The following is a 12,782-nucleotide window of genomic DNA, read 5'->3' on the forward strand; positions in this document are numbered from 1 at the left end:
AAGAAAGCACATTTTACCCACAATTCTCCAGCCACACTCACAGCCTTTTCCCCATTTTCAAAAGTGTATGCTGTAAAATACTTTCATAATAAAAAAAAGTCCTTGAGCCAAATATATTGGGCAAACACTGCACACATAATTATTGGAGATGAGCAATGTGTATTAATATATTAAAGGCTCCTAGTAAGTCCTTCAGTGAAGAAGGCTACCTTCATTTTGTTTAACCTAATATTTCCTAAATCAATCTCATCGTGTTTTTACTAACGTGAGAAACACGCTTTCCTTGGAAAATGACATTTTACTGCTCGGTGCTGTATGTGCCGTGCAGGGTGAGGGAAGGAAAGGGAAAAGTCAGTGTGGCTCAGAGGAGTCAAAATAAGGGTGAATTTCTGAACTAGCAAGAAATTCTGCGTGGAGTGGGTGGTTCCTGCAGCATTAGGTCCCAATGCTGAGGAGCACAGCCCAAGTGAGGTGTCCTTTCCATTTATTCTTTGTAACAGAAATCCAGCTCAATCAATCAATTAATCAATCCATCCTTATTAACGGTCATCTGAACTTAATCTTTTTCCAGGAATAGATTATATTACAATAAATGAAAACCACCAGGCTGAGGACTACTTCTTTCCTTGCTTTTGATTTCTTATGAGTCTGACCTATTCTTTGCAGCATTTCTACAAACTAGCTGAAAATTTGACATCCCAGGGGACATTTAACAGCATGAAAGGTATTACAAAATAAGCCAGTAAGATACTATTTAATAGCCTGAGGACTGTGTGGTATTTTGGTTTCACTGCCTGATTTTATGACATCTGTGAGCTAAAATTAAAATTCCCAAGCCCCTTATCACTGTAAGAAGCAATCCAAGGTTGTGGCTCATAAGTGAAACAGCTCTTTTCTTCTACCAAATTTCTGTATCTTTATGGCTGCTTTTTTCCATCAACAGCAAGGTAGGGGGTGAGGCAGGAAAGGAAAGCGCTTCATTAATTTCAAATATCAAATGGATGACTTGGGCATCCATGTTTAATCCTGCTTTTTAATTATTAGTGGTAAGAGAAAGCACACTTTATAATTACTTTTGTTCTGAAGTTTCTATAAAAGAATAAGACTGAGGAAGGCAATACACATTACTGTACCCTCAGTCCTGCAGTTCTTTATGACCATCGCTTTCAGGGCATATAATTTCCCTGCGGAAATAAAAGGAACTCGTTGTTGGGCGAGATTGGGGTGAGGCTGCCATCTAGTGGCTGCTTATTCAAAACATGCTGTAAGTAGCATCGCTGTTGGCTTTCCTGGGCCAAACGCAGAGGGGTTAGCAAGGGATGGGGGATGTATTGCTACTGCCTTTGTAGGCTCCTGTCTGCACTAACGCTATATGGGGAGCTCTCAAATAATTAATGCAGGTTGGCTGTGGGTTCTAAAGCTTCCAACCATTTCTATGCCTCTTTGCTTACACTCATTACCCAAAGCTAATCTACCCTTCAGGCACATAGAACAGCAACTTTACCTCCCACTACTAAGTTATGTCTACGTACAACTGGAGGGTTTTGGATAGTTGTAATTCTGTTTGTCTTCGTTTTGGGAGGGGAAAGGATGGGTATTGTTGTCTACCTACTGACATGTATTCCTCACCTCACCTCAATCTATTCCATTATATTTTACCTATAGTGTAAGATACATCGTTTTCTTATGATGAATTATGAAGTCTAACAAGCAGCTTGGTTTGGTCAAATCACACAGACATGAATTTGGAGCTTAATTACACAACTCCCTGTAAGTTCACGTTCCCTCGACGTAAAATGATAATAGGAACACTTAATTTGCAAGGCAAGGGTACACGACGGAAGATTAAAGAAGGTGATATATGTAAAACAGCTAACCCAGGATCTAACAGCAGCTAGGTGCTGGACACAAGTGAAATGATCTCCCTCTGTCCACAGACTCTCCTCCACGACTTCCACGCACACGTACTCCTGTCTGCACACACATACATGGCTCACTATAATTCCTTACTCCAGAAGCATAGAAGCTCAGGCTCATGATTATAAAATTAAAGTACAGAACCCAAGATTGCAGAAAGTTTATGCTAAAAATACTTCAGCAGTAATAGAATTTCAAGTTTAAAAACAAGGAAATGAGGAAAATGGGGTTTAGTATATTTATCCCAAAGGTATAAAGCATTTCAATGACAATGACTGTACTAAACCCCAGGGCCTCTGACTATAATCTGAGTGTCTTACTCATGGGAGACATTGCTGCAATGGCTTAGGCCCCTGAATTCATTTGACAGGTGCAGAAAAGGTAAGTGACTTTCCCAACGTCCTGCAGAGAATTAGCATCCAGGCCCAGGTCTCCTGATGCCAGCAGTGTCCCATGTAATTCCTGTGCTGCCCCGAGGCTTCCTTTCCCACGTGGACAAGAAGTCTGTGTAACACACAAGCACTGCTCTAGAAGTGTACATTGGAGAGTATTAACTTACAGAATGCAGCGTGTAAGATGTGCTTGAAGATGTCCCCGCTCTCCCTTCCTAGACCTTAATAAACTGCCCACCAAATTCTGCCTAAAGATCACCCTTTATAAACCACTCTAGATTTCTCCAGCCCAAATTGATAATTTTCTCTTCTGATTGACAATTATGATCTTATCCACCCAAATTAGAATCTCATTACATAGTCCCTGTTTTATTTTTCAAATACCCGAGTCCTATCTAATCTACAAAACTGGCTCACTGTTTGAGGAAACAGGTAGTCTTGTGAGCTTCCTTTGTATCTCCTACAGTCCTAGCACACAGCTGACATACAACAGGCTGTCACGAGATACTTACTGCTCGTGTGAGGCTCTGAATATTCCTTTACATATGCATGGATTTATCCACTTATTCCTCGCCCTCCTAGAATGCAAATTCCACCAGACCAAGGACTTGCCTGTTTATCACCATATTCCCAGTGCCTTCTAAAGCAGTGCTTAGTACAGAGTAGGTAACTTAATTAATAATGATTAAGTTATTAAATAAATGAATAATTATTCAGCACCTTCTAAGTATCATACACAGCTCTAGGTACTTAACTGTACCATAATGTTCCGGATTTCTGGCTTCTCCATCTCCCTCTCCTGCAGAGTGACTCATTCATTAAGGGAAGGAACCGGCACATAGGACGATGACTGGTAAATTGGGTTCAAATAACTGAATAACAGAAGGATCTGTAGACCTCTACATCTGTTCTCCAGACACATACACTATGCCTAAGGATGTATGTAATCACAGTAGTGGATACGTTCTACAATGCAGATCAATGACAAGGGATTATGAAAACATAGAGGAAGATCTTCTTAGCCTACCTGAGCTTGTCAACAGAGAGCAAGATATATGACTTCCGTTCAGCAAAATAAAAGGTTTTGGAGAAAAAAAAAAAAAGCCTTTCTTCCCTGAATGACCAAGAGGAGGATGAGAGCAAAGAGAGACAGATTTCACTATGGCTGTACTCACCCTCAGCCACGTCATCGTCCACGGTCAACTTAAGGCTTTTTCCTCGCCGCACCACCCGAACGGTGTGCCATTCGTTGTCATTGAGCTTCTGCCCTGCATACAGGGTCTCTGGTCCTTTGCCTAGGGGCGGTGGTAAGTGTCAAAGTTAGAATCAATGCTGAAAGTCACACTCATGGCAAATCAGAGTTGTCAAAGCCACACTGGTGCACATGACCCAGTAGCATTCAAGGAATCATATCCCTCCAAAGTCCATCTGAGTTACACGGGTCCAACAGGGTCTTCCGCAGTAGTCCCCAAATGCACAATCTCAATTGAAACGTAATGGACAATAACACATAAGTGCTCTCCTTTAACTATAGATACAAGACATTTAAAATGCCAATGGCATTAAGTGAACATTTACAGGAAATAGTAGTCAGCTGTCATTTTGTTTCCCCAAATCTTAGACTTCAGACGAATTTCTTGAAGATACAGGAAATTCGTCAGCCATTTCTTCATACTCGTTTGGTCAGGTAGGCATATTACACCAGTTTGGCTTTTGAAGAGTATCCACCAATTGGATGGAAAAAAGAGTTCTGCGATATGTGCTTTGAACTTGACATTTCCATTAACCCGTGGTCTTATCAGAATGCAGTGACCACAGAAATCACAACGGTAACTGTCACAACAATCATAGTGCTACGGTTTAAACCCCACTAGAAATAATGCTCCTGAAGGGAATGTGACGGGCCCCAGGCTTATATTCAGTGAAACGTGCCACTAAGCAAAGGAATCAATCAAGTTGTCTCCAAAGATCCATAATCAAGATACTTGAGATAATGTTCAAGATGTTCAAGTGAACCCTAGGAAGACTCAGATGCAATAAGGAATGACAGCATTTAGGCGCAAAAGCTGGCAAGATAAACACCAAGGTATTAAAACAATTCAGTTAGTGATGGGGTGGAGGGGGTGTTACGTTTCACTTGCCATTGAACTGAGATGTAAGTTTAAAGACAAAGGCTGCAAAGAACCAGAAAACTTAGGCCAAGTTTGCTCTCTCTACAGGGACAGCTGATCCCATGAAGGAGGATGCCCCTTAAATCTTCCTGGATTAGTCCGTCAATATATGGAAAGCCTTAGTTCTGGAAATAATTTGTAAAAACAAAAAACAGATGAAATATGTAACTGGGCAACACATCTCTATGGATGTTATGCATCTGTAATATTTCAGAAGACCGCACACTTGGCTCCAACATAGAGGAATACAGGGCCAGGTACGTAGCAGCTGCTTTAATGAGTGTTTACTGAATAACTGATGTCTACCTAGATCATTGGAAACCATCAAATAAAGGCAATAATACATCTTCAAGTAATTTTGAAATTTTTATTATATACCTTTTATTAGCCACTCTCCCCTCTCCTTTACCTCCAAGACCAAATTACATACTGTTTAGGGGAGAAGAGGGAAAAAGAGCATCACTTGGATAGAGATCTGTTGAGCTGGGTAGTTTTAAACTGTGCCCTTTAATTCTGAGTAATTAGTGCTCCTATTCAGTGCTGGTTATAAGGGTTCTGATAGTAGCTGAAGTTTGGGGAGATTTCCTCCTTGGAAAATAAACAGGCTTTCAAAGTGGAAAGGTTTATTTTAATCAGAAGGTATTCAGCAGGTCATTTGTGTTTAGTATTTTTTAGAATGTACTTATACCCCAACTGCAATCCAAACTTATAGAAATCCTGAGAGGTCAGTGAAGAAAGTTAGAATGGACCAAAAACACCCAGAGTTGAGTAATGATGCCATGAGACCAATGAATCTTAAGAGAAAAAAAGAATTCTATAACAAATCACTTAATATTCAATCTCAGCCTCTCTTTGCGAGTATGCCTGTATCTAATGTTTAAAATGTACGCATTATGACAGACTTTTCCCTACATTTCGGCTGATTGGACAGCACTGTTTATTTTCTTATTTAATTCAGGTTTCAGATTGATACAACTGTCTCCTTCGCAACAGCAAACTGTGTGAGCACCGGGAGAAAATGCAGGTCCTTTAAAGCAAGGACAGATGCTCTCAGAAGAAACAAACCTGCCTTTGTTTTTTCATGCTTTTATCCTCTTTATTCTACAAGCAAATGCTTCAATAAGAAAGAAGAACGTAAAGAGAGATGTGGAAAATACTGGCTTTAGAGGCAGAATTGCTACAAATACAGGTAATTTAAAGAGCTCCTTAAGTGGCATCTGTTTTTTAGAAAATTTTTGCACATCACTTAATGTCTAGGACTGGGGACAAGAGAAGAGGGAGAAACACTAACACAAAGTCAGTTTTAGGACTTTGCTACACGAGTGCCATATTAGCCACAGAGATGTTAACTGAGCTTTGCCTCAGCCCAGAATGTCTTAAATGCTGCAGGTATTTCTGGAGTCCTTGAAATGTCCACTATGGTCAAATTCAAATCTTGACTCTAAAACTTTGGGATGTGATGGCCTATGACCAAAAATGGGGGGGTGGGGGGACCTGAAACCTCTCATGCCCTCCTGCTGGGTTATGTTCTATAACTCCAACCCCAATAATTCTCATTACTCTAAGAGTAGAAAGATTCACACTCATTTCCTTAAAACGGCAGGGAAATGAGTACTATTTGGTATCTATTTTCAAGCAAAAGACAGAGAAATTTCAGTGAGCTTTTGAAAAACTCTCAGCCTCCAAAAGTGGAGAATCCATGGCATTTCTCTTCAATCAAGCCAAAAGGTCAATGTGTCCCACTAGAAGAAAAGTGATGTTTAAATTCAGATGGAAATGCACTCAAATAGAGGGGAAGAGCAAATTTAATTTGTAGCCTAAGCATAAAAATGGACTGATAAGTGATGCACGATGCAGACTAGTTGAATGTTGAAACAAACAAACTGACAGCTTTTAGAAATAAGGGTATGTAGCCTAGAACAATTTCTCTGGCAGATTCAAGCACAAAGCCAGCAAAGTAGCATGGTAAAACAACGAACGCAAAGATTTCTTTGCTTAAAGTAAAGGATGGTCCCAATAAGAAGAAGAAAATAATTCTGTTTAAGTTGGAGTTTAAAATGGAACTGGTGAGAAATTTAAACAATACACCAAAGCTATCAATCTTCCAGCATTGTCCTTTTTCTTTTTTAGCAGCGAGGAGAAGTGCAATATGCAAGTGGGCACCTACTGGATGCATGTATCAGATGCATGTTTCCTTCTTTTGTAGTTTAAGTAATAAATATTGATCACAGAACAACCCTTTGATTCCCTATAGGCTGCTTAGATCATCAACATTTGATCTAAATACGGAAAACAAGTAAGTTGTCTGACACCCCATAGTTGGATTTCCTAGGTCATGACACCCATGACTGGAGTAAAGAAGAGAAATTGCAGGTGAAGATTTCTGGGATGCAGAAGTCTATGTAAGCGGAGTGTTGACTCATTGATTACTATACAATAGAGAGTCTTTAATGAATCCTCTGGGTAACACCACACAAATGCCCACTCAACTGTAGCCTCACTGCAAACTCATGCAGCATCATCTCTTTTAGTTAAGGCCTGTCTCACAGAAGAGTCTCTGACGAATGGGGGACAGAGAATGAGAATCATGGACGAAGGACTCGGACTAGACTGCTCCCTTGACCTATCCTACAGTAACCCCATGGAAGCCAGAACTAAGCACAAAATCAAAATGAAAAATTAGGAGAAAAATACCCGTTGAGAGAGAAATCATTGCTGATTGCTTGAAGGCAGATGACACAGATATTAGCAGACTGTTCCCTCTTTTGGCAGGTAGGGAATGGAAGTGTGTGGGAAAAATCTCTATTTGAGCATTACCAAAGGCACACATCTTCACAAGGTGGACTTTGGATTTTAATTATTTTGAATCTATTTGGTTGTCTTTTTTAACAGACTGTTCACATTACATGAATTTTTTATTCCCCCCAGGAGCAATATAAGCAACAAAACTATACGATAGCCAAATATCTTATATTTCAATAATTTGTCAATCAATATATTTCTAAGATCTGCCCAAACCAACTAAACCAGGTGGTTTTGCTCATATGCAGGGAGTAGAAATTCCTTCCATGTGTCACAAAGTGCTGTTTCCAAAAGCAGGTGGATAACATTAAGAAACTTTTTTTTTTCGCTTGGGGTGGGAGGACAGGGACTAAGGAGTGTGGGGACAAATTCCTGCACCATAATCACCAAACATCTTTCTATTAGTGGAAGAAGGGGAAAGAAACGATCACTTGATTTCCCTTGGAAGTATGTTTCACATGAATCAAAATTCCTATGATGCATAAAAAGTATGAAATTCACTCCTTTAGAAAGGTCTAGTGAAATGCATGTGATTATACATCTGGATGATATGGCAAATAAATATGGAAAATGATGGACGGTATTAGCTTTGAAGAACATCGAAAATATTTAAAAAGAGAAAACTTACCTTATTTCCACCAGCGCCTTAGGTTAGGCTAGCTGAGCTGTGACAAACATTTTACGAGCCTACTGCACCATCTAGTTTATCAGTCTTCCTCTCCAGAGAGAAGAGATGAGGGAAGTAAAAGCAAGGGTGAGGAGGAAACGGACCAAAGTATAAAATAAGGAAGGTGACAGGGAAATAGGAAAGAAGCATCTTATTTGTCCCCCCAAAATTTCAAGTTTTGCTTGTTTTCTTTGGGCTGACAACCCAACATAGAGTGAGAGGTGTTTTGTTTTGATACTCTTATTTTTGTTTTTCTTTGAGAAAAATTTAAATCATTTACTTATTAGAGCCAGTTGGGTGAAGCATTTCAAACAGATCACTGCACTCTCACTGGAGCCCTCGGGGCTCAGGAAGAGCTGTCATACTTCCCACAATAGATGTGAACAGCATAGGAGGCTGTCTGGAAGCCTTGCATTAAGTCTCCCAAGGCAGCATGGGAGAAAGACAAGTGCCCCAGTCCTTGAACTTGAGCCCATGCTCCCTCCTGGAGACCTGCTTCTAGTTAAAGCCCACTGAAGACGCCACTGACATTGACTGGGCTTGAATAAGTCCATGTGCCATCAGGCCTGCCACATGCAACCTGTTCGTCTCTGGGCTGTTCATCCCTTTCCCTGTGGCTCATCCTCTACTCTGTGCTTCCTCTGTTAGTAACAGAGCCTCTTACTAACCCCTGGCCACATACCACACAGTCTATTCACATACTTAACGAGGGTTAAAGGAGCACTGGCCTGGGCGCAGGCACCATTCTAGGTGTGGAGAGAGAAGAGGTAAACAAGACAGATAACATCCTCCCCCTTTACAGGGCTCACAGTCTACTCTGGGGTGGGGGACGGTGAAGGATAAAACATAAACTAAAGGACGTGAGGTCAGTTCAGACAAGGTGGAGTTCTATGAAGAAGATAAAACAGGGTGATATGATGGGAAGTAACCGGGATGGGGAGTGGGAACAGAGGATTGGCGACTTTGCAGAATGCTCCAGAAAGGCCTCTCTATTCTGGCCTGTACCTGGTCGGATAGAGAGCTTTTAAGTGAGATAGTTAGGAAAGGCTTCCCTGAGGAGGTACATTAGAGAAGGAGCCAAGCAGGCAAATATCCGAAGTCATGGAAACGGTCAGAGCAGAAGCTCAGAAAGAGTCTGCTGAGGGACACAAAGAGAAGCCTACTATGTCTGGAGCTTGTGCCTGAGGGGGAGAGGGTGGCAGGAGAGAAGTGGCTGTGCAGACAGAAGCCAGATACCAAGAGGCCCAGAACCTGATCTAAATGCACCTGGAAGCCACTGGGAAGCTTTAAGCAAGGAGATTACAGGATACAATTTACTTAAAAATCACTGTGATTGCTGTGGGCGCACTGGCCCAGAAGAGACAAACAACGGAAACAAGGAGATGTACCAGGAAAGCTGTCAGAGGCAGGAAATGAAAGTGACTTGGGCCAGGGAGGTAGCAGTAGACACGGAAATGGTGAGACCTGGATGCATTCTAGAGGTGGGATCAACAGTACTTGGAAACTGGCTTGGGAGGCGAAATGGAAGTGAGGGAGAGAAACAGAGGAATCAGCGGTGACTCCCAGATCTTGTCTAGGAGCCTGGGTGATGGAGGCACCCTCAACTGAGAAGAGAGAAATAGCAAAAAAAGTAAGACATGATTGATCCCATTGGCCAGGGAAGCTTGCTTCTGTTATTTGCATCTTTCCCACCTAGCGTCAGTCTCACTTGGCACCATCTCCTGGCAGCTTGCTACAGCTGAGAAGTGTGAATCCAAGTTCACAACTCACATGATTTTCTTAATACAGTGTTAATTTGTACCTTAGGCCACCTCTGCCTACGAATGACGCAAGGTTGCTGGATTCCTATCGTCTTTCTTTCTCTGTCTCTGTCTCTCTGTCTCTTCCCTCTCCCTCCCTCCCTTTCTCTTTTTTTCCAGCATGGTTTCTTTATGCACTCTAGCCCATGCCTTAGGACCTGCACAACCAGAGGCCCTAACATTGCAAAGCAAATACTGGCAGCCCATTCAATACGATCTCTAAACTGGGATCACAGTGTAAAATGACCCCGCTCATCTCGTCTGGGAGAATGGAGCATTTCAATTTTGAAATGGAATGAATCCAGAGCAGATATATCTCCAAAAGAACAAATGACTCCACAAAAGATGAGAAAAAAATTTTGCCCACAATTTACTGCCAAGTCTTGACCATCAGTCATAAATTTGCAGCATGGCTCAGGAGGGGAGAGCTGAGAATAGTTTCAGGATTTCTTGTGATAATCTCTCTCCATGAAGCCACTTTTCAAGAGATGAGAGCAATTTCCTCAGGGATAGGCAGAAACATGCTTTTGTAGATACTGATTCTGCTTTTTTTTTTAACTTTCTAAAATACACTGGTCCTTTTCCTACCATTGTTGTGATATAATTAATACAAAGGCCTCCTCTGATGATGTAACACGCTCACCTTAGAGTCTTTCTGATTATGTGAGCTTAACTGCTTAGCACTAACGACACAGATTTTGAAGCTGACAGAGATTGAGCTAAAGAGATTTTAACCAGGATATGCACTAGGACCTACTTCCCTAACCTCCTCCTGATAAATACCCAATTTAAGTCTGTTTCCTTGTGAACTGACCCTTTTGTCCTAAAAAGCGTAATTCTAAACTGTCCAATTATGAATTGAAAGGTCTAATGAATTACTCTTGATAATTATTATTTTGCTTGAAACAGGAATTCAGGAAGGCATAAGTCATCTTCCCTTAGTCTCCTTTCGTGGACGTTCATCGCTCCCCCACCTTCACCCAGTCCCACTCAGCCCACTCTGGCCCTTCCAGCTGGAAGTGTACACCTTCTTGTAATTCATCGATACTTTTATTTTGTAAATCATCACTCTGTTCCTTGTATTGCAGGGTTTTTGTTTTTTTTTTTTATATTCAGTGCCTCCACTTCTATGTCCTTTGAGGAAGAGCATGCTACCTTCGTAATCCCCAACAACTAAGCAGAAGACCTTACACCAAGAAGGTGCATGGCATACTAGGAAAAAAAACTAGTGAGTAAATAGAACTGAATGAATTAAATAACAAATTAGTAGATAGGTTGAGGGCTGGATAAGAAATGGAAGGGGAGAAGAAGAGAGATGCAAATTGTATGTTAGCAGTAGAATGAATTGGACCAATTTGGGAAGGTATTCAGTATAGTAATAATCTATGTAATTGAATTAAGAAGTGAATGCACAGAATTGGATGAACAAGTAAAAGACACAATAGATTTACTGAAGGTAGAGGAAGAAAAGAAAGGGCGCAGAAGAGACTAGCACATTGCATTTTGGCAGTTGAGTGAATTAGACAAATTTGAAGCTAAAAGACACCAGGCAGCAGACATAAACAAAAGACACTAGTTTTCCTTTTAAATATATTTCTTCCCAATCAAAAGAAAATGTAGCCTTCTGGGAAACAGATATGAGGATGAAGGAGGAACCAATTACACTGTATACGTGATCTTACTTAGGTTTGCAACATGAAGCTGACACAATTTACCCAGCTTTACAAATAAAGAGACAGAGCAAAGCGCCACAAGGTCAAAGTCACAGTGATGGGACTCAGCCCCCAGTCGGTCTGTCTGCTCCACTGAGCCTCAGTTGTTCTCACCATTCCATCATGGATACGCTGCCGGGGTGTCCCAGTCTAGCAATCTGAGGAGGACAGAGGTAAGGCCGGTAAAGGATATGGGGGAAATGAGAGAACACAGCTAAATATGAAACAGAAAATCTAATTTGGGGAGTTAATGAAAAGTAGGACCTGACTGCACTTGGCTTTTTCAAATGTATTTCTAAGACCAGGGTCTAGTCTTAGCACATAGGACCTACTAATGAAGCCAAAAGAAGTTAAAAGTTTATACTGGAAATCTAAGTGAAGGGTAAATATGCCACATATTTTCGTGCACCAGCAGGAGGCACTTTGGTACCGCCCCCTCAGCCAGCCTCAGATCTCAGCCACAGCAGGCACTGCTGCACCCCGCCTCACACACAGCCTCAGTCCCCACCCCAAGCAGGGCCAGCTCTTGGGCCTTCTCCAAAGTCAGCAGGGACGTCCTTGCCTGCACCCAAGACAACCAAGTAGGGGAGGGGGGCTGACAAACAGTGGGGGGGCTGAAGCTGATGGATAAGTTTCCCAGCCTCCTGTCTCTGGGACAGACAATTCTTGGAGGTACTCACCACTGCCCCACTTCCACACAGCTCACAGCAGAAACCTTGACAGCGGACACTCACATTGATGTTTCTTCCTTCAGGTTCATTCTCTCTGCCCCTTAATTCCCACTTTTGGGGTCCCTCCTAAATAAACTACCTGACCCAAGTCCTCGTCTCAGACTCTGCTCTCAAGGGACCGCAGACTACGATGAAACATGTCACACTCGATCATTTCCTCCCTAGTTACTTGAACGTGACAACCAGCCACCCTGTGAGGTGTGTTATACCAGCTGGCTATGATGAGATCCAGAGAGCTCGGGTGAATTTCCCAAGGTCACGAAGCTATTAGAGTGTGATATTAAATCAAGGATCCAGGCTTCCTGACCGCACGTGTAGAGCTCTTCCCATTAACTTCTAGCCGCCTGAACTCTGTGAAGTCCAGAGAGGACAGGGGAGTCGACTGCTCTCAGCACTGAGGGCAGACGAAGGGGCTACGGTTGTAAGTAAGCAAATAGTGACCAAACTCTTGAGGCTGTAAGAAAGTGGCAACAGTCTCTGAGGACAATCATTGAGCTTTCTACCCTGAGGACCCATGATGACTCATAAGGACCCTGAAAGGCTTTTGAGAAGATGAGATCATCATTCTTGATTAACTTAGGTTTATTGAAG

The 12,782-nt window shown here is 41.9% G+C and overlaps 1 protein-coding gene across 1 annotated transcript in view; it reads right to left on the reverse strand.

Moving 5' to 3' along the window:
- NRXN3 (neurexin 3) overlaps positions 1-12,782 on the reverse strand; it is a 1,655,134-nt gene that overhangs the window by 767,475 nt on the left and 874,877 nt on the right. The window contains exon 11 of the mRNA XM_074365185.1: positions 3,485-3,604. Within this exon, the coding sequence (XP_074221286.1) occupies positions 3,485-3,604 (120 nt within the window). The remainder of the gene's footprint in view (positions 1-3,484; positions 3,605-12,782) is intronic.

The sequence above is a fragment of the Camelus bactrianus genome, chromosome 6 (genome assembly GCF_048773025.1).
Source record: "Camelus bactrianus isolate YW-2024 breed Bactrian camel chromosome 6, ASM4877302v1, whole genome shotgun sequence".
NCBI lineage: Eukaryota > Metazoa > Chordata > Mammalia > Artiodactyla > Camelidae > Camelus > Camelus bactrianus.